Source organism: Meleagris gallopavo, chromosome 4 (genome assembly GCF_905368555.1).
Source record: "Meleagris gallopavo chromosome 4, MGAL_WU_HG_1.1, whole genome shotgun sequence".
NCBI classification, from domain to species: domain Eukaryota; kingdom Metazoa; phylum Chordata; class Aves; order Galliformes; family Phasianidae; genus Meleagris; species Meleagris gallopavo.
In genome coordinates, this window is record NC_139407.1 from 42912275 (window position 1) to 42933333 (window position 21059).

Sequence of the window (21059 nt, forward strand, 5' to 3'; positions counted from 1 at the left end):
TTTTCCTGTCCCTACATCTTAGTTGAGTCAGAATGGTAGACAATGAAGTACTATATTTCATTGTTGGCCTCACTGTACTTCTGTGGAGAAAGTTTTACTTTCAGGATTGTTAAGATAACAGCATCCACGATGGAAAGAGAATTATTCATGTAAGAGAACTGTTAAAAGCTTGTGATTACTGCATCTTTCTGTGACAAATGCAGTAGGTAGAATTTTTGTCTAAACCCCAGTTCTGTTTATAGCCATACTTGCTCAAGAATAATTTTATCTGTCCAAGACAGTTAAAAAACTCTGGAGGCAGAGCAACTGATTGCTATCAGCAGGATTTCAGTGTTCTCTGAGCAATGCCTTAGTTTTGCAGATATTGAAGCAGAGATGAAGCACCATCAGGTGCTAACAGCAGGACTTAAACTCGGCAGTAACAAACCACAAGGAAAAGCAAGTATCTCCAGGGACTGAAAGGATGACCATACTTTCTTCCATTTTCACTTACTGGCAGTAGCAAATGCCAAACTATGGTAATATATGACATGAATCACATTTGTTTATAGCTACAAAGGAAATATATTCCATGGTTGGTTAATTCTTAATTGATTTTTACAACTCAGGCCTAAAAAAGAGAGCAAAATACGCCACCAATTGAGTCTTGTGAATGAACGACTCTTTATGTAATTCCTGCACTTTTATGGATGCCATCCAGTGAAATTTCAAATAGAAAATATCTTCAACTCTTGTATCAAGTCAGGGTGACCAAAGTGAAATGGAAAGATAAAAACTCTCAGTAGAGAATAGATTTCGTCCAGTTGATGGTGTCTCAGATTATGGGCAAACTATCCACTTCCGTACAATACCAACAGCTGAATTATGGGAGAAAAAAAAAGGCAGAAGTGGTGAAAAGAGAGGCAGAAGGAAACAGAAAAGTCAAATTCAGACATGACTTTTATGTTCCACTCCTGACAGCACAGCTTCTGTCTCCTCTAACCAAAGAGTTGGCACAAAAAAACTCATGATGTTGGACAATCTAGCAAAAAGGTAACAGGACTAGAGAAACATCAGCAGGATCTGTGCAAGTAACATTATAACCATTGTTCCCTTTCCCTTACAGTAAAAATTTTTGGTGGCCTCAAGTCATTTATATATCAAGTTTTAGCTTTCACATAAAAAGCTTAAGCTTGCTCTGTTCTCTGCAAGCAAGACAAGAATGTGTGGGAAGCTTCTGGTGCTCTGAAGCACAGCTCTCTCTTGCCACAGGCTTTGTGTGCTTCAGTACGTCTTCACACTTATTCCTGACCCTTGAGGTGGCTAGCCAAAACGGAACTGCCTATTTGTGAAAAGCTGCTTAGAGATGTTCTCTATGTCTGCCCAAGTAACCTGAGGAAAGCAGCCCTAAAACATCTATTTTAGCCTCAGGAGGTACCACATCTGATGGTCCAGGCAAGGCAAGCAATAGCACAATAAAGTTATTGCATAAGACTGAAAATTACGTGTCACAAAAAATCTCCCCTTGTGCACATTGTGAATTATTGAAAAACAGACATGCAGAGCTTGAGATTGACGCAGTTCTGTGCTTCAGTTTCATGTAGCGCAGTTTTTGCCTTGGAGATACTGCACACACTGAACCAGGGAATAAGAAAAGATGGGGGGAGGCCACCTCAGGCAGAGCTCCCCTCGCTGTTTCTGGTCCTTCTCACAGAAAGCATCGAGCGGGGCAATTCCAGACACCGAGCTGCCAAGAGACCCCCGCGCCGTGCCCCGAAACGACGCAGCCGAGCTGGGCCGCGCCGAGCATCCCCGCCGCTGGGCAGCATGGCGGCTGCGGGAGGTGGAGCCAGCCGCTGACCTGCCGGCACCCGAACAGCCGCATCCTCTGCTCTGAACAGCCCTTCCTTTCTTTTTGTTCTTTTTTCTTTTTTCTTTTTTTCCTTTTTTTAATCCTATCTGCGCCAGAAAGCGCAGGGAAAAATTAATATATTATATATAAATATATGTACATATATATATGAAAGGCCGGCACGAGCCCAGGTGCGCATGGCTGCCCGCCTGACGTGAGGAGCCGGGCCGGCCGCCGCCGCCATGGAGCACATCCGGATGCCCAAGGTGGGTCCGGGCGGGAGCAGCCTCGCGGAGGGCAGAGCTGCGGCTGTAGGGCCGTTCTGTGCTGCAGCCCACCCGGCTGCCCCGGGGTGGGGGTGCTGCGGGTTGGGCTGGGGGTTTGAGTCGCCTTAGTGAATTACAGACCCCGACCGTGTCTGGTAGGTTATCGGAATGGAGGTGTGCTGTCCTATAGCTCGTCCCAGTGTCAGCTCTGGTGATGAATTTGTTTAGTTTTTGCAGACTGATGCTATAGTTCTTCTGTTAGTCCATTTTTTTTCTGCAGGAGAAGCTTGTGTTTGTTAACAGAATTTCCATCTTGCTCAATAAAATGAGATGCAGTTTTGGCGCACACATAAAAATAATGACTAAAAATGAACTCCCACAATATACTAATTTGAAGCGGGCATAGCATATATTTTTACCTTTTTTTTTGTTTCCTTCCCCTTGCCTCTCAAAGCTGTTAAAAAGTTATTTGTATTTGATTTGTGCCTGTGTGATTTTGGTTTTTTTTTGTTTGTTTGTTTGTCAGTGTAGCATGATGATGCTAATTTCAGATGAGACTCCTTACTTGACTTGGATTTTTGTGTCTTTAGGTGCTAAAATGAACATATGTATTTATAGCATCTGTTCCTTCTTATTTCATGATTTATCAGTGGCTTTTTTTTTTTTTTTTTTTGGAAGGAAAACTGTCAGAACACTGACAGATAAGAATCATCAGATTCTTATCTCAGAATGTCAGAACACTAAGAATCATCTTACCACGGGTAGGAAATGGTCAGTGGAAGTTGCCTGAACAGGTGCTTCTGACCATGAGCCAAATGGTGAAAGCATGGATGTGAAAAATAATGAAAGCAGATTAATAAGGAAAAAAAAAATCTAAAAATAAGTCTTCATGCTTGTTTTTAATGAATGACCCAAGCCTATTATGGACAATGGAAGCTTTTCTGTTAGTTTTTCTGCAAATGTGTGCCTTCAAATGTTGCAGAAATGGGTTTTGCATATGCCTAGTATCAAGACAGCTATAAGAAAGCACAGCACTGATATTTCAGAACTTGCTCTGGAAATCATACTCAGTGGGAGCTATTGTGCAGTCTTTATTCCATGCATCTCCTTATATGTGTAGTTATTCTGGAAGTTATGTCTCTGGAATAAGGCAGTTTAGAAGGCAGGATGTAAAGGTGCCTTTAAACCCTTTAAAAAATCCTTCTACAAATACAGAAAAGCCAAGATATTAAATATGAGTAGGTGTTGAAATACATCCCTCAAGTTACTCCCAAATACAGTGATGCCTTAGTGTATCTACATTTACCTTGCAGAAATAGTATCTTTGATGTGCTTGTTCAAAAAAAACAAAAAACAAAAAAAACAGGAAATCAGTCACCGAAACAGTGATGTCTATTTTTAATTGTTTTTACTGATTTTTTTTTTTTTCACTGATAATTTGAAATTTTACGTTAAATGTTTTCCAATCTCAGAGATGCTAAGAATAGAAATATTGTCACTATATTGAGTGTTAGTCTCTGGTGTCCCATTTCCTAACTCCATTCAATTTCATCCAGTAAAAAGCTTGATAAGCAACTGCCTTACTATGTAGAGGTATTTATTTCAGAATAATGTGACTGTCCAGGATTCCCAGACATTTTGAAAGTCAAGATAAATCCCATACTTAGAAAATTAGTGAACTTACTAATACAAAATTAAAACAAAGTTCTTGTCCCAAGTAAAAGCTTTTCTTTCAAAAGGAAATAAAAATGTAATGCCAATTGTTGCGAAAATAATTAGCAATTGTTTTTTATTTTAGTTCAAATAAAACAGCAGTGAATGATAGTTCACATATATTAAAATAAATCTGATATAGCATAGCTGTCATTTAAGTAAAAGAAATAAACATTAGCAGAGAGGAGTTCCATGTCGTCTGGACCAATAGTTCATTAGGTCACTGCTCTGTATCTTCTAGTGGTGGAAGGAGATCCTGGCTACATTCTTCACTCTTGCAGTGTCCATATTTGTTGCAGTCAAGTCCATCTCTCCCATGTTTGACTCATGTCTCTTTATGGACCTCTTGTGCATGTGTTTGCCAAATCTCTTTCTGGACATGCTAACGCCCTTTTCCTATGTGGGATCAAGTTGCAAAAGATCACAGCTGTAGAAGTTTAGTTCAATGCTCCTTGCTACTAGCTTTGCTGATTTGGAGAATAACAGTTTATTTTCACCTTTTCCAAGCCTTAATCATAAATCTTGATCATAGCATGCGTGTTTCTGGTAAATTTGGAGGAATGTTAGCAGTGACCCCTAGACCTCTTCTCTGTGTGAGAACTATAATTTCTGAATCCATCCATCGTTGTGTAGGGTTTTTGCCCTATAGCTAAACCATATATATTTGTTTGTGTTTCTTTTGCCTGCACATGGCTCTTCTGAAGTTCTTGTGCCACAAATACAGCATTTGACTGTTTAAGAAAGCTTACTATCATCCACAGACTTGAGGATTTTACTGCTTTTCTCCAGGGCATTGATAAAGTTGAGTGAAACCAGTCTCAGAAGTTGTAGGGCTTCACTGCTGACTTGCCTCCATCCTGCATAACATGCCATTAAGCCCTACTCTGCTTCCTATCCTTTCAGTTTGTAAATGGACTTTTCCTCCAGTACCATGGTAACTTAGTTTCTCTAAAAATCTTTGATTGTCAAAAGGTTTTTTTGAACTCTAAATATATCTTGCCCTCTAGGTCAGCCTTACTGCGTACTTTGCGACAGCATCACAGGGCTCCGGCAGGATTTCCCACTCCAAAATCTGTTCTGAGTCTTTCAAAATGTGTGTATTCCCCTTCTCAGCAGTTCTGTTCTTCCAATGTGCTATTGACATAACTACATACTTTTACTAATGGTACACTGCCTAGCCCTTCACCAAAAGGCATAATACCTTAAATTCTAGTTCTGAAGAGTTTAACTATTATCTCTCCTTGGTAAGCAAAAATAGCAAGTTGATAGCAGAAATAGAAACCACTTGGCTAAACTGCTTTTCTTCATTATTTTATTAAATGGTATTCCTTAGCCCTTCTGGACAGTATATAGCTGAGTCTCAAACACAGTCTTTTATGTACTAAATGCCATTGTTCTACCATGGTGTTAAAGGTGGAATGGAGAGTGCGTGTACAAATACATAGAGGCAGCAATGATGTAAATGTCACAATGTAAATGTCATCCTATTTATGAAGGCTGTAATTTGAGTGTATTTAAAAGTTACTAACTGTCACGCATAGCTAAATTAAGTTATGCATAATTCCAACAATCTTTTAAAAATGAGTAAAGCCACTGTCAGCCATTAGTATGGGTTGAGCAGCAAGATTTGTCTAGGATAACTGCCAAAACCCAAAACTTGATGAACTGCTTATAACAGTGATAAAAAAATTAATAAACAATACTTCCACACAGATAAGAAGCAAATCTTGTTAACATCTGTAGATATATGTTTAACCATGAACAAGTAGACAGCTAAGGGCTCTAAAGATATGTTTATTTCACTGGGGGACTTTGGGCACTGTTGCTAATCACTTTATTTTATTTACCACTGTTCCATATCATTTGTCTTCATGTATTGGCAGCAGGATTATTGAATGGGCTTCTTAAAATAAAAAATGCATCATATTTACATCTGGTATAGCAGCTGTCTTGAGTGGAATTAACTTGGAAATTCATTTGTTTGAGTATCTCTTGTTTGAGTTGCTCAAGTGGTTTTGTTTTTGTGATGTTACAGTGAGGTATTTCTTTTCAATGACTCCTTTCTCAGGAAAACTGTAAGATACGTTGCTATTTCTCATGATGATGAAGAATCTTACCAAGTATTTTACTTTCCCAAGCTAATTTCTAGCACTGAGTGGTATTTCCTTTTGTTTTAGCAGATTTGGCCCAGATGAGCACACCTCAGTCACAAAAGTCCCCTGTGCCATTCTCTTTCCTGAATTTTCCCAGCTATGCAGAATGCATTTGTACTGCAGATGTATTTGGCCCAGCAGAGTTATTCTGGAGATACAATAGACAATACCCTTCATCCTGTGTTCAAGTAACACGATTGTTACAGAGGACTACAGATAAAACTTTTGAGAACAGTTTCAGTTGAAATTTCACTCTTCTGCTTATGTGGGGAAAGTTTATTTATTCAGTTCTGGTTACTTTGGGGCATTGCTACTTATGGAATGAGATTTTTAATGCTAAGCTTTAGATATATGATTTAAGAGCAGAAGATCTGTACACATAGCCAAAAGAATTTCTGGAATCTCATTAGAGAAGATTCATAGTCTCCAGTTACCCTTTATTCATGTGTATCAGCTTCTAAGATAGTTATGTAAATAAGGTGCAGAAACTTTGGCATTAATACTTTCTTCATTTTCTATTAAAATAATCTACTTTATCTGGTCACTACTCTTATAACTGTTTCCTTGTTTCTGTAATCTGATTCATATATCTCACAATGATATATTAATATACATTCTCCTAAAGAAACAGAACATTACTTTTGGTTCTCTTTATCCATTTGTCTGTTCTTAACCTTTGGTCATCCTATTGAAAGTTCCATGTGAAATAGGTTAAAACATGTCATATATTTATTATCTGAAAACTCTGTGCCTGTGTAGCAGTAAGAGCCTGTAGGACAGCTGACCATTTAAATAATAACTAATTAAGTGTTGACTGGTTACATCTAATTGGGTGAATCCAGGAGCACACTGACCCTTGTGAAGTGAGTGAAGGAGCTGTTGTGCTAGATCAGGATAATAGTGCTTCTGATCTAATACCAAAACATCTAATTCAGAATGCTAACTGAAAAGCAGTTTAGTAGAGAGTGAAGAAAAGAATCATCCATACGGGAAAATGCTGCCAAATTTATGAGCTGATGCAGGAACACTGATGGAGCCAGTGATCCAAAGGTTATTTAAGGCAATGAAGGTGTTCCTCTGGTTTTAAAAGGCTCAGGATTCAGCTCTTTGGCTTTTGTGCATGCAGTTCTATTTTTCACTTGGCTTTCTTTATTTTACATTACCTCTGGGATTAGAACCCTTTGATTCTGGATGTGTTTTTCACTTTTGAAACATGAGTTTTATGTATGTGCCTATTCCCAATATGCACTTTATTTCTGTTTTAGGTGTAGCGCTGATTAAAAAAATAAAACAAAACAAAAGTTGGCACTGAAGGTGCCAGAACAATGTGCCTGCAAGAAATTCTTTGGTTTGCATTTTTTGTCTTCATTGCTCAGTGCACAATTGTTCCTCCCTGCTATACATTATAGCCATATACAAGAATTTTCTGTATATTTTTTCAGAGGTAAATCTAAACAATTTTGGAAAATGTATTAAGATTTACTGACTTAGGAAATTCATCAGTTGCTCACTTCTTTTCTTGGTAATTTCTGTCTTTGTATTGTGGTGTAGACACCATGTTGCAGTGCTCTATACTCTTATAATAGGCTACAGCTCACTGCATCCATTATAGAATTGCTACTCATATACATATGATAATATGGTGTTTAGTTTCCATGTTTTATAAATCACAACAATCAGATATTTTTAATCAAACTATTTGTTAGGTAATTTGCTCAGTGTCTTGCTAATATGCAAGTAATTCCTTAAATTTTTTTCAGCTACTTTCCATTATTTCAGCTTTACTTCAGTCATTTAATGAATTAGGCTTGCTTAAATTTTTGTTGACTATTTTCCCCCTTCCTGTCAGGTTTGCCCTAGGTGTCTTTATTTAAATTTAATTATTTTCATATTTTTGGCTTTTTATTATTCTTTATATATGTGGCCTTCTGATTCTGTGCTACAGATTGAGAAATCTTTTCAATGATGAAAATACAAAGAAGTTACATGGATCAACAACAGTTTTTATGATTCTTATTGAAATGGAATAGAAATCACATTAAATGCTAAAATTCATTGACAGCTCTGTTTTCCATTCTTCTTGTTCCAGGACTATGCAAAAGGATATATTATATTTCGTTTAGCAAGTACAATATTATAATCTCCCTGTATGGATAAAAAACATCTTTAAAGTTGTAGCATTTGGTCTTTAGCATGTTATATTTTTTCCACTCTTGAGAATTATGCTAAACACTTGAATAGCTGAGGTCAACCAGGGTGAAGAAAGCTCAAATATTCCACTTGGCCTCAAACCATACCAGCTGTGCTTCTTTTTTCTCATTAGGCTCAGGCTTTTGGCTTGCACAAGCTCTTCCTTCAGCTTTTGCATGCCTGCAGTGCTGAAGTCAGTCAGTGCCGTGTCGCTAGTTCCCAGGATTTGGTTTCTCCTTGTATGTGTAACACTGCAAGGTGAGCGGGGAAAACAGCTGCAGCCCCTGGGCTAGGAGCCCAAGGGAAGAAAATGTCATGGCTGGACAAGAAGGATCCTTTCTAGGGCTCTCTGCTACCCTAAGCTAGCCCCATTCCTTGGCACTGGAGCAAGCTTTTCAGCAGTACTGTTATGAAATAGCGGCTGTTGAGCTGGCACACACACAGCCTGCAAGACCATGATGGAAGCTTGACCTGTCTTGCGGATCCTGTGCATTTGTTATAATGCTCTAGTGTTTCCATGGCCCTTCCTGATGTGTACTGTGACTTCCAAACTTCATTTCAGTTCCCTCTTTTCTTACTTTCCAGACCAAAACAAACACACACTCAACGTTTCTTTTGGTGGTAGACACCATTCACAACCTTGGAAACTCACTTAAGTTCAAAGAATCAGTGACTGAAGTCACTGCATCATTTGACTTGCTGTACCCTTGAACTACCAAAACTTCCCCCACACTTTTGTACTCTCAGTGTCAGTGTCAGTGTATTTGATCAGGTTTTATCTGACACTTACTTAGACTTTTGTTGCAAAGCAATACATTTTATCTGATTGAACAAGAAAGAAATTCCCGAGGATGTGGCCTGAGCTAGGAGATTCCCTGCTTATCTTTAACTTGTAGCATCCTCCTCGCTGTGAGGGTTTGCACAGCTTTCCTCCTTTTTGGTGGGTAGAAAACAGAAGAATTAATAACAGATCCTGCTTGGTGATGGGCAGGAGTAGAGCAGTTTTGTTCTTAGATGCCTGATAGGTTTTCCACCTGTATTCTTCCACATGTGCAGTTGAAATTGCAGTATATAATTCAGGAATTGCAGGCTTAGCTCTTACATGGGAAGGAAACCCACAGACAAAGAGCGTCTGTGCTGGAAGTAAACCTCCATGACAGTTTTGCTTGTCTTGCTGCTTCTTTGTCTTCCCCAGACTCAAGTCTATGCCCCACATAAAAGCAGATCCTGCATTTATCTGGAAGAGCTTTCCCACATGGAGTATGAAAAAGGATCAGTAACTTCTGCAATTTTATGATGTTGTCCAGTGTTTGGAAATGCCTAAATAAATTGAAGAATGAAGGTACCATATTCAAGAATCTTTTAAAAATAGGCTATGCAGCCAGAGCTTTTCCAAGAAGAAATCTGTACTACAGATGGAAACAAATTAGGGTATGCGGGTAATTTTAGAAATAATGTTTTGGCACAGCAATTTTTCTGATCACTTTCAGGATCATATCTTTGTTGTTCTTCCTTAGGTGGGAGTCCCGTTGAAACTGGTGAAGGTTGTGCCTGAATAAAGCTTTGACCCATGCTTTTTTCTAATAATACATCTTTTTCTTGAATGACCTCTTGGCAAGCCATTTGTCGTGTTTATTCTCTGAGTAAAAAATGCCTTCCATCTGTTTTTAATTCGAGTTCTCTTTAACTTCTATTTTTTTTCCTCTTTTTCTGTTGTCTGTGTTGCACTGAAAAAAAGTGGGTTTGGCCTCCATGTGAGGAGTTGTAATCGTTGAAGTAAATTTCTTGGCAGTCTTTTCTTTAAATCCAGACAACCACAGTCATTATGCAAAAGTGAATGATGGGGGCAACAGCTTCAAATAATTTATGTTTTTACTTAGATACCACTCCTCAGACTGGTTTGGTTAGCACTTGTATTTTTCTCCTTGAGCTCTCCAAGCTTTACAGGCTGTTCTTGCTTTTTTTTTTTTAATGAACATATTCCTGTTCCCTGTAGACCATTTAAGGTGATTGACTTGGCTTACTTTTCCTGATTAGGATGAAGATGACAGCTCATTATCTGAATCTTTTGATAAGCTGAATGAAATCTAAAATTGAAGATGGCATTATTTTACTTTTTTTCTTCCCTTTTTTTTCTTTCTGTATACTACTTTTCCAGAAAGTTTGAGTAACTGGAAACTAGGCAAAGAAACACAGACGGAGCTCAGATAAAATCCAGTATGCCAGTTGGGGGTTTGCAAGCATCTTAGAATGAGCTTCTGCGATCTTAGGGATCCCTGCTGCTCCTGAAAGCTCTTTGTGCTGCTTGCATACAGTAAATCAGAATGCTGGGTTTGAATCCAGGTAGACTTAAGCAGTTCACTTGCCTGTTGAAATTGATGTTCAATATGATGAAGTGGTTCATGAGGCAAGATACTAAAAAATGTACTTTATTTTTCTCATACTACCATCACAGATTGGCATATATTGCAGGTGACTTATGCCAGATTGATGAATTATGCTAATCTTTATCAAGCCAAATTCTGAGGATTTCATTGTACTTACTGTATTCATTGAAGCCATTGGAAATAAATGCCAGCTAAAAGTTTGGCCAGCTGCATTGTCTAACAAACAGCCCTTTATCAAACTTTCTAGGAGTGCTAATTAGGAATTGCACCTGTAAGTATTGAAGAAAAACTGAGAAACTCTTGTTAGAATGCAGAAAACATCTGATATTTTGGATGCTGAAATGTGTCATAAAATTTCTGTTCATAGAAAAAAAAAATCTATATTCTCAAAAAAATAGAAGTTACCAAGAGGTATACTTAACTACAGGAAGAAAAAAAATTAAATCATAGTCAACGGGTCCAAATGTGTCTGTGTTTCTGTACAAATATTGAGTTTGGAAAAACCTGTGGAGACCAGTGTTTTACTGGTTATAAGTGAGAATGGTGATGTAATAAACATATTAGGAAACTGATTAAAAAATAATAATCAACGTGACAGGCTGCTCTCAGTGGCAAGTCACATGGGAAAGGCAAGGAACTTTGCTGTCACATCACCTGTGATGGCCTAGACAAAATCAAGCAGGGCATAGAGGCAGAAAATGCTGTAGCAATGGGAAACATTGCCAAATAGGTGTTGGATAACTGCTGAGGATATGATTCTGGATAAAATTGTAGGTGTTGTAAATGATTTACTATTTACTTATATCAGGAAAAAAAAAAATAAGTGTGTAATTCTAAATAAATCTGGGACCTGATCTTAAGCAGTGACAGAAAGACCTTGTTCAAAATACAGCTGGAATCTCTGTGTGACTTCAATGAATATACTTTAAGTATTCCTGAAATAGCAAAAGAAGTGGGAGAATATCCCATGGAAATGTTAAACATGGAAATATTTAACTTCAAAGAGGAAAGTACATAAAAACGTGAAAACTTTTTAGAAAGAATGAGAGCCAAAAGTTGAAATGTTTATGGGAGTCATGAAGATTGTTTAAATACGGGAACTCACTGTAAGCCAACTTCCAGCAAAAGACTTTAAAGGATGAAAAAAAAAGATTTGCATAGCTAACCAGCAGGGGAAGGGAGTAAAAGGATGTCTCTTATTTTAATAACTTCTTTTCTTAGAAGTAAAAGGGCTTCTTTCAATTTGAAGTTGTGCCTAAATGAAGAAAATGGAACATAAATTAAATATACAAACAAAATAATACAAGCCAAAAGAGATTTGGAAGAACAACTCAGCAAAAATCTAGTAGTAAAGCCTTTTTCAAGCTGTCTTTTAATAGGCAAAATCTTGACAGAGGCTAGTAAGTGATCAAAGTAGGAAAAGTATTTAGGGCCATATCTATTCTATCAAGAACATGTCAAAAGATTTGTCACCAATAAACACATTATTAGAAGAGATTTCATAAGAAACTGTAAACCATGAATGGTGAAAAATTACCATGGTCAAGTAGAAAACTGTCAAGCCAGTAACCATGGTGTGTTTCCTAAAAGCGTCCCAGTAAAGACAAAAAAAAACAAAAACAAAAACAAACAAACAAACAAAAAACCCAGCTAAACTTAATCCAAGAAAACTGTCAAGAGCTGCTCTTCCAAATCTTCCTAAATCTTTAGATTCATGGAAATATATGATTAAAAAGAGAAACCCAGAATTTTTAAAATTTCTTTGGACTAGGATGTATACATGTGACAAAATGCAGATCAAAGTCTCTTGGAGAAGTTTAATATCATGGATGAAGACATAAGGATCTATCAGTGATAACTAGTTAAAAAATAGGTAACAAATAATAAAGTCCATTTTTACAGTGAGGGATGTTCCTCTCTAGAGACCCAAGAAAATACATAAGAGCCTGCAATATTTTACTGACAACAGTTTTGAAAGATACAGAGAGGGGAGGAGATGACAGAGGAGGCAAATACAGCATAGGAGAAATTACACAGCATAGGAGAAATGAAAGTTTGCTGTAGGGGCATACAGCAATGTCTCATGATGCTGGTAACAAAAATAATTGTTGATAAATGTAAGTTAACAGTGATGTGTAGGGGATAGTGTTGATGGCCTGCAGGGCTTCCTTCAAGAAGGCTCAAGATTACTGGGAGTTATGATTGATAGTTCTTATAAAAAAAAAAAAAAAAAAAAGAAATCCTCATTTACCTTCTCAGCAGTAACGATGTTTATTGTTTGCCATGTTGGTTGCAAAATGCTATGGTGCAACTAACAAAGTTGAGGATCACTCTTACCAGGTGTTGCAAGTACCAATGTTGTATGACAGATTCATGCAATTAAAATGCAATTAGGGCTATCAGAAATTATGACCTTATGTTGTGGTTTGAAGCGTTAATCACACAACACCCTTCTCTCTGCTCAGGAAAAGGGTTGGGAAAGAAGAGGAAGAAACCTGATTGAGATAGGAGAAAACTGATTTAATAAAAGCAACGTGAGATAATACAGAATAATTAAGAATAATAAATCAAACAAACCATAGATAAAACTGGAGAAGACTCAGTCTGAGTCTGAGCCTTTATCAGCAGGCCCTCGCTGGCTGGCCTCCAGAAAATGGTGAGGTACCTTCTCCCTCATCTGGGTTCAGAAAATCAGTTATGGAACTCTGATTGATGAGGAGGAAGAAGATATAATTTGAAGACCTGAAAATTCAGCCCCAAGCCTCTGCCCTGCTTTGTGAGTGTCTGCTTTTCTTGTGTCACAACCTAAAGTATCTCCGTTTGTGGGGTGGTATCTGGTGTGACCACTTCCTTGTGCAAGACCAGGTCCTGTAGAGCAGTGCCCTCCTTGGCAGGACTGCATGGCAGGGACATGGTTTTGTCCAGATGAATCTCATTTTTATCGTTATTAGAGGGTTCTTCTTAGACTTGGGGCACTGCCTAAATCTTTGGTTTGTACGATCCATGCTCTTTTATATCTTCTTTTTGTCTTATTACTGAATATTTTGGGTTACTGCTATGTTCCTTATCCCAGTATGTGACCTCTGAAGTAGATGGTCCTGGGAAAAGACTATTCATGCTTTCAATCTGCTTTATTTTTGTTTAAAGCAGATTATAGCTGGCCTTGAAGGAAACTTGGTTTTGCTAATTGTTTAATTTTTAAGCATTTTGCTACCAAACTGGTTTTTTTCATTTGTTTGTTTTAAGAACATCTCTATTCCTATTTTTAAAATAACGCAATGTGTTTAGATAATATGTTTCAAATGTTCAGTTCTTAAGTGATGGCATCTTTCTGCTCACTGTGTAATTTCGGTAGAATTACTTAAAAACAGAGAGAAAAATTGTTGTGAATCACTATATCCCATTTCTGAGTCTTGTGGGAAGCTTCTGTGAATGTAATCTGCAGTCTGTGTTATTAACATGAAAATGACTTTGTAGATCTCTTTCTTCTTTCTTTACTTTTGTTTCACCCCACTCTATTTTTAAGGAAATTGATGCAAAGTTGCCTTCATTTCAATCCAAGAGTAGTGAAGTCTTTAACCTTCTTTTGCCCTCTTCCATTTTCTAGGAGCAGCACTCACAGTCAGCTTTTGTACTTCAAACACAAGAATAGAACCCTTCTGATTTTAATGGAATCGTATCTTTTCAGCATTTATGAGATCCAGGTCCTGAAAATAACTGGCTGTACAGAAGAACTTGTTGCTAGTCTTGAGTGGAGAGTCGAAGAGAAGACATAGAGAAGATTAGCAGTGTACTGAAGCTCTCTTGCAGCAGTGGGAAGGCTGCACAGAGCTGTGCTGTTGCTGCTTGAGTGAAAATCACATTCTCAGTGTGATTTCAGCATTATAAAACCATTTTGATAATTTACCACACATTGTATGATCTTGGTGATCAGCATTCTTTGATTTAATGTGTTTGAACTAGGGCATGTTTTTTTAGTAAAAGCAATTAATTTTGGTTTTAAAATGGTTGCAGTAGGAAACACACAAAGGCTGTTGTTAACAAATTATTGATTGTTTCAGGCAGTTCTTAATCCATTTGTTATCTACCTTCCTAATCTATTTATCCTTCTAGCTTATCAGTCAGAAACACTAGGTAGCATCAGATCAAATGCCTATAAACTGTGGTGTATACCATATATTGACAGTGTAAAAGCCATAGATACCTGTTGTCAGCAGTGCTGCAAAGAGAGAACATCCATTTTTGTCCAAGGAGGCAAAACCATGGGTGTTAAGTCTTTAATTCCAGTTGAAAGTGATTGAAGGCAAACATTTCCAGATGTGTCCATTGCTGTCAGCCCTCGTAGGCCCACAGGGACAAACTTTGGAACATTTTATGAACTATAACTGGAGACTTGTCTGCAAGCCTGAGTGAGGCCCACTGAAGAAATACACTCAACCACTTCCACCTCTTACTTTTCCCTATTCTTTTTCTTTTTCTTTTTCTTTTTTTTTTTTTTTCTTTAGCTTTCTTTGTGTCACTGCTGATTATGGAAAAGCTTGAGTGGATGCTAGGTCCTACCATGCTATTACAGGGCAGTGGTAAGGTTTACCAAGTGGGAAGTTCTTTGAACTCTTTTAGTAACATCTGTTTGGATACAGAGGTACCACAAGGGGAGAAAAATTAATGTTAAGTTAGATTTGGAGTTAAATCACTTAATATAATCAAATTTTCTCATACATAAATACTTTTCTGATAGTCATTTCATATGGTCCTGGGAATATCTTATGGGAAAAGCATCTTTTCATGCTCTCACACACACACCATTTCTGATTCAGATGGTTTTAGCTATGCTTTCTCATATTATGTGTGAGATAGTATGTTTATTTTTATTTTTTTTCAGTAGTAAGGCAGCCTTCCAACATTATTTGGTTCAAGCTTGACTGTTAATTTTGAGATATTCTGTGTCTGATTTATTTTTGACCATTCTGTATTCTCTTGTAAACCAGCAACGATTTGAGCATTCACTGGAATTTCTGGGAGGGGGAGTTAGCTAGATCACTCCTATAGCAACAAAAACAAGAACCTACCTATAACTGTCAGTTTCAATTTACTTCCCTTGTGTGACTTTCCCAGAATTTCAGTTTATTCCCACATCTTCTGTGTGGCATATGTATAGTACAGTCTAAAATCCAGGATGCGCATCTATGCCCTTGTGCCTGCAACCCTCCAGCTGATATTAGTGGGAAGGATCAAGGATTGGTTCAAGGGGAGGATATGTATCTGAACAATATGTAAAAATAATTTCCTCAGAAAAGCCTTGTAGGCATGACCCCAGTGCTAAAAAAATGTAACTAATACACATAGCACTTAAGGATTCATCATAGAATCATAGAATGGCCTGGGTTGAAAAGGACAACAGTGATCATCTAGTTTCAACCCTCCTGCTATGTGCATGGTTGCCAACCACCAGACCAGGCTGCCCAGAGCCCCATCCAGCCTGGCCTTGAATACCTTTGGGGATGGGGCATCCACAACCTCCTTGGGCAACCTGTTCCAGTGCATCACCACCCTCTGCGAGAAGAACTTCCTCCTAATATCTGACCTAAACCTCCCCTGTCTCGGTTTAAAACTATTTCGCCTTGTCCTATCACTATCCACCCTTGTAAACAGCCATTCCTCCTCCTGTTTATATGCTCCTTTCAAGTATTGGAGGTCTCCCTGGAGCCTTCTCTTCTCTAAGCTAGACAATCCCAGTTCCCTCAATTTTTCCTCACAGGAGAAGTGCTCCAGACCTCCAATTATCTTAGTGGCCCTCACTGAGTGGATTCAGAAGATTTTCTGCTACTACTCTATCTTGTGGCATGCTTTTCTATTAATTTCACTGTAAGAACAGTGGAAACGAAGAAGATCACCCAGATGGGTTGGACAGACTCTATCCTTGTAGATTTTCAAGACCCAACTAGGTAAAGTCCTGGGCAACCTGATCTAACCTAAGCAACTGAACATGCTTGGACCAGCAAATTGGACTCAAGACTTCCTGAGTTCCAACCTGAACTGTCCCATGAATCCTAAGTTCTATTGCTTATGAAAGTAGCTCAATCTCATATATATTTGTGTGCTGTTTAGCTGGTAAACATCTATCTTAGCATGACAACACAGTGTTTGTAATGGACAAAATATGATTGTTGATATGTCACTACAGTATGCTATGCTATAGCCTATTTTTTCTTTTTTTTTTTTTTTTTTCATCTGTCGTCTCTTTATTTAGGTGGAAAATGTGCGGTTACTTGATCGTTTATCTTCAAGAAAAGCTGCAGTGGGAACCCTGTACTTAACAGCTACTCACGTCATATTTGTGGAAAATGGTTCTGAAACTCGTAAAGAAACCTGGGTATGATTTTTATTTTTTTGGTTAGCTGTAAGTGCTTGGCAATTTACTAATGGTAACTTGAAAATAACTTGCCTAGTAGATTAAATGCAGTAGATTAATTTATACAGATGCTTCTATTACTGGATAGTGTCCGAAATGCCAAACCTTTGCAACTTGATAATTTCTTAAAAAAATTTCTGTGGGTTCTGGATATTGTAACACAGGGTACTGCAAGGGTATTTACTGTATGAATACTGACTGTGATTCTCCAAGGAACCACTGCTGTCAAGTTCAGCTGTTTAGAAAGTGAATTACTGCTTGGGCTTAGTCAGCTCATCTCTCTGTGCTTCCATTCTGTCAGTTAGCAGGACCAACATTTTAGCCAAGAGACTTTAGCTAGTTTTATATAACTGATGCTGGTTCATCTTTTCACTGTACAGATAGACAAAAGAGCTCTTTTTCTGATGACTGTTAGCATACATTAAAAAAAAAAAAAAAACAGAAGGCTTTGGACAGCATGACTAGGCTAATGTCTGAGCAGCTGAAACATTCCGGAAGGAGCCTAATGCTGGAGATAGGAACAAAACTGCAAGACGACGTGTGTGAGGATTTTCTGAAAGGAAGCAGTGGAAGTTCTTATGTCCTGGCAGATCTTTACAAGCAACTGTTTTTCTTCCTGAAGACTTGAATCACTTGACATAACCATTTTCAATTCCCTTGCAGGTTCTCCACAGCCAAATTTCCTCCATTGAGAAGCAGGCCACAACTGCCACAGGTTCCCCATTGCTGATCCGCTGCAAGAACTTCCAGGTTATGCAGCTGGTCATCCCTCAGGAGCGAGACTGCCACAATGTCTACATCTCTCTAATTCGTCTGGCACGGCCAGGTATGGGGAAGAAACGTGACACAGAAGTGAATCCTTCTCTTGAAGGATATTGTAATGGGTGAAGTGTAGCTGTACATCTTCCTTCTTTTCAGTTTGAGAGAAGACTTCATTATGGATGCATCATGATGAAGGAGAGGTCTCTGAGCACAGAGCACTCTGGAGCAATGGAGAATGCATGCTATTGTGGAATAAGCCATTTATTATGTTTGACACGAACTTTTATTGAAAGTGATAGTCTAGGGGATCACTGACTGTAAAACATATCATAATGCTATTTTATTAATAGGTACTGCCTTGTGTAACTGTGAATTTAGGAAAATACTAACAAGTCTCTAACTCTAGTGAAATTTCACATTCCTACCATGACAAAAATCTTATGATATCTTTAGTGGCCACATCAAGATCTGAGTTCTCCCTTCTGTGTTGTGCATAAACTTGTTAAAAAAAAAAAAAAATCAGTGAAATGTATTGCAGCAAGTACTTGATCTAGTCTACTGGACTACCTGTGTTTTAGCCTACTATTATCTAGATTTAGAATGTGTTCTATTTGAGTTTCTTAAATCTGATCAGGGTCCCTTTGAAAGCTTTCCTCTTTTCAGTGAAATCCGATATTTGATCCTCTGTGACGTAGTTGCTCTTCTAGGAACCAACTGACAAACGTTGCCTGTTTTAAGTGATAGCTACAGAAATATTTGCCATAGTCTGTACGAAACTGAAAGAACTGGCTTTAGTTTTTTTGTCCTGCTGGGAGAACACCAGTTTTATCTGCTGTGCGTAGTGGGAAAAATAGCAGTCAGCCAGCACTGCAACTGAACTTATACAGTGACATCTATAATTAGATTAGTAGCAGTAATAGTAGTAGTAGTAATATGTAACTGCAGCTGACTTGTTACGCTATGCAAGATTAAATAATCAGAGAAACTCAGAAACAATGAGGCAAATTGTCCTAGTTTTGAGGAACTTAAAGCAACAGAGTGAAACATACCCTTGTAATATAACAGTATCTTCAGTAGCAATAAGAACTTTCCTCTCAAGCTATATGCTTAGTTATTTGTATCAGTGACAGGTGGCATTTAGTGGCAATGGTGTCTGACTGCCATTTGCCACCACAATTAAGTCACTCATTAGTATAAATACAAGTATCCTGAAAATGAAAAGTTAAAAACTTGAGTACAAGCAAATTTTACCATATAGTTCTGGATTGAGGGTGACAGGTGGCATAGCTACTTAAATGGTTTTATGGTCGTGATGAAATGATTGATTTAACAGATGCTATTTTTATGTTTACTACAACAGCTGTATCTCAAATGCCTTTGCTAGTAAGTGAAGAGCAGAATTTTGCTGTCCATAGAATTAAAATTTCATTGAACCTGTTGGAAACTTTTCTATTTCAGCACAAAGACTTTTGAGTTTATTAGTTTTGGAAGATTGTGCTGCATAGGTAGATAAGATGTCCAGTAAAACAGAGTATTTTTAGTAGCTGTATGAATACAGCACATATATTTATTCAAACAAAAACAAAAAAAGCACAGTACTTTCAAAGTCTGTTTGACAATAGCTTCAAGACAGGATGTAAGATTTCAAGAAACAATTCATGTTAGTTTTAAGAGAAACCACATTAGGGGCAGTGCCAGATTTTGTTTTTGAATGTGTCTTCTTGATCAGAAATCTGAGATATCTTACTGTTTTGCTGTTTGTTTTTTTTTTTTGTTTGTTCGTTTCAGTGAAATATGAGGAGTTGTATTGTTTCTCATTCAATCCAAAATTAAATAAAGAAGAAAGAGAGAAAGGCTGGAAGCTTGTGGACCTCAACGAAGAATATAACCGGATGGGTATTCCAAACAGCTACTGGCAGATTAGTGATGTAAACAGAGACTATGGAGTGAGTTGTGATTCTTTTTTAGTGTCGTGGAAACCTTAGAGTGGATCAGCAGTCTGACTGTTTCTTAGCACTCAGATGCAGAACTCTTGTGTACTACACTCAGTGCTGTACACATGTGTAGTAAGGTGCAGCTCTTCCCCATTTTCCACATTAAAATGCACACAAATAGCAGGAAAAAGGATGCATCTTCATTTAATGTATGTGTAACTTGTCCACAGTAAGTTTTAAATATTATTATTTGTCTATTAGTAATATTGTTAGCATTTCATACCTAAGTTTCTAAATGAGCTTTTTTCTGATACATAGGGTTATGTAAGATTACTGCACAGACATTAAAAGAAACAAAAAAAACCCAGCACCTTGAAATAGTGAATTTAACCATGCTTTTTTGTCAGTGGCTACCCTCACAATCCTTTGAAGCCTCTATGGTTAACTGCTTAGTGTTTTCCATAGTCATCTGACAGGCTTTATCTTTTCCCTGTTCAGTGTGCCCTGCCTAGTTCAGTACTGTACAATTGAAGTCCACAGAATGTTAATTAATTGTGAGAAATAATATATTTCTATATAACTATATATAATTCTATATATATAATATATATAATTCTATATAAATATATAACTATAATAACTAATTCAAAACACGTTTTGAAAGAAGTTGCCCATACACTCCATTTACTCTATTGCTTTTAGTGTCTTCATATTAAGCAAGGACTGTGAAGCCCTCAAAAAGGTTGAGTGCATTGTCAGGATTTCCTTTTTTTAATATAAGCAGAAAAAAATATATATATGACCTCTCTTAAGATAAAGTGTAGGAGAAGTGACATCACAAATAGAAACCAATTCACCACAGTAGCATCTTTAACCAAAGCCTCTCATTTTGCATCTCCTGCCAGTCTCTGCAAGTTTTTTTTTTTTTTTTTGACTGATCATTGGTTTCCTTTCAGAAGGGAGGAATTGGCTGGGGTGCTGTCATTTCATAGAGATGGAATCCTTTTCTCAAAAACCTTAATTTTTTTTTTATGTTACATACTGAATATTCACTGGAAATTTTGGCTCTGTAGTCCTCTCTCATGTTTGAGAACTTCACCCCTTTCCTTTCTCATATCCAAATTCTGCTCTGGAGGAAGCAGCAGTTGCTGTATTAATGCTGTATGTAATGAAGATTCTTTCTGATCTGAACTTATATTTTCAGTAAGACATGAATTAATACCTGGAAACATAGCCCTTCAACCTTTCTGCTTCAGTTTTGTTCTTTGCAAAATATAATCAACACTTTCCAACTTTAAAAGACTGTTTTGAGAAATGCAGGTGTACAATAAATAAGCGTACAAAGGTTAGGATTAGTAAGATTATTGTGATGGAAAAATAATCAAAATAAATGGAAATACTTACCAGTAAC

General features: G+C 37.5%; 1 protein-coding gene across 2 annotated transcripts in view; it reads left to right on the forward strand.

Annotated features, from left to right (window-relative positions):
- Window positions 1-1770: 1770 nt before the first annotated feature.
- Window positions 1771-21059, forward strand: part of MTMR7 (myotubularin related protein 7) — a 42256-nt gene continuing 22967 nt past the window's right edge. The window contains exons 1-4 of one of the 2 annotated variants that reach the window (XM_085223068.1): window positions 1771-2097; window positions 16791-16913; window positions 17616-17778; window positions 19503-19660. In XM_085223068.1, coding sequence (XP_085079194.1) covers window positions 2074-2097; window positions 16791-16913; window positions 17616-17778; window positions 19503-19660 — 468 coding nt within the window. In that variant the 5' untranslated portion in view covers window positions 1771-2073. The remainder of the gene's footprint in view (window positions 2098-16790; window positions 16914-17615; window positions 17779-19502; window positions 19661-21059) is intronic. The other variant, XM_085223069.1, reaches the window with a different exon arrangement.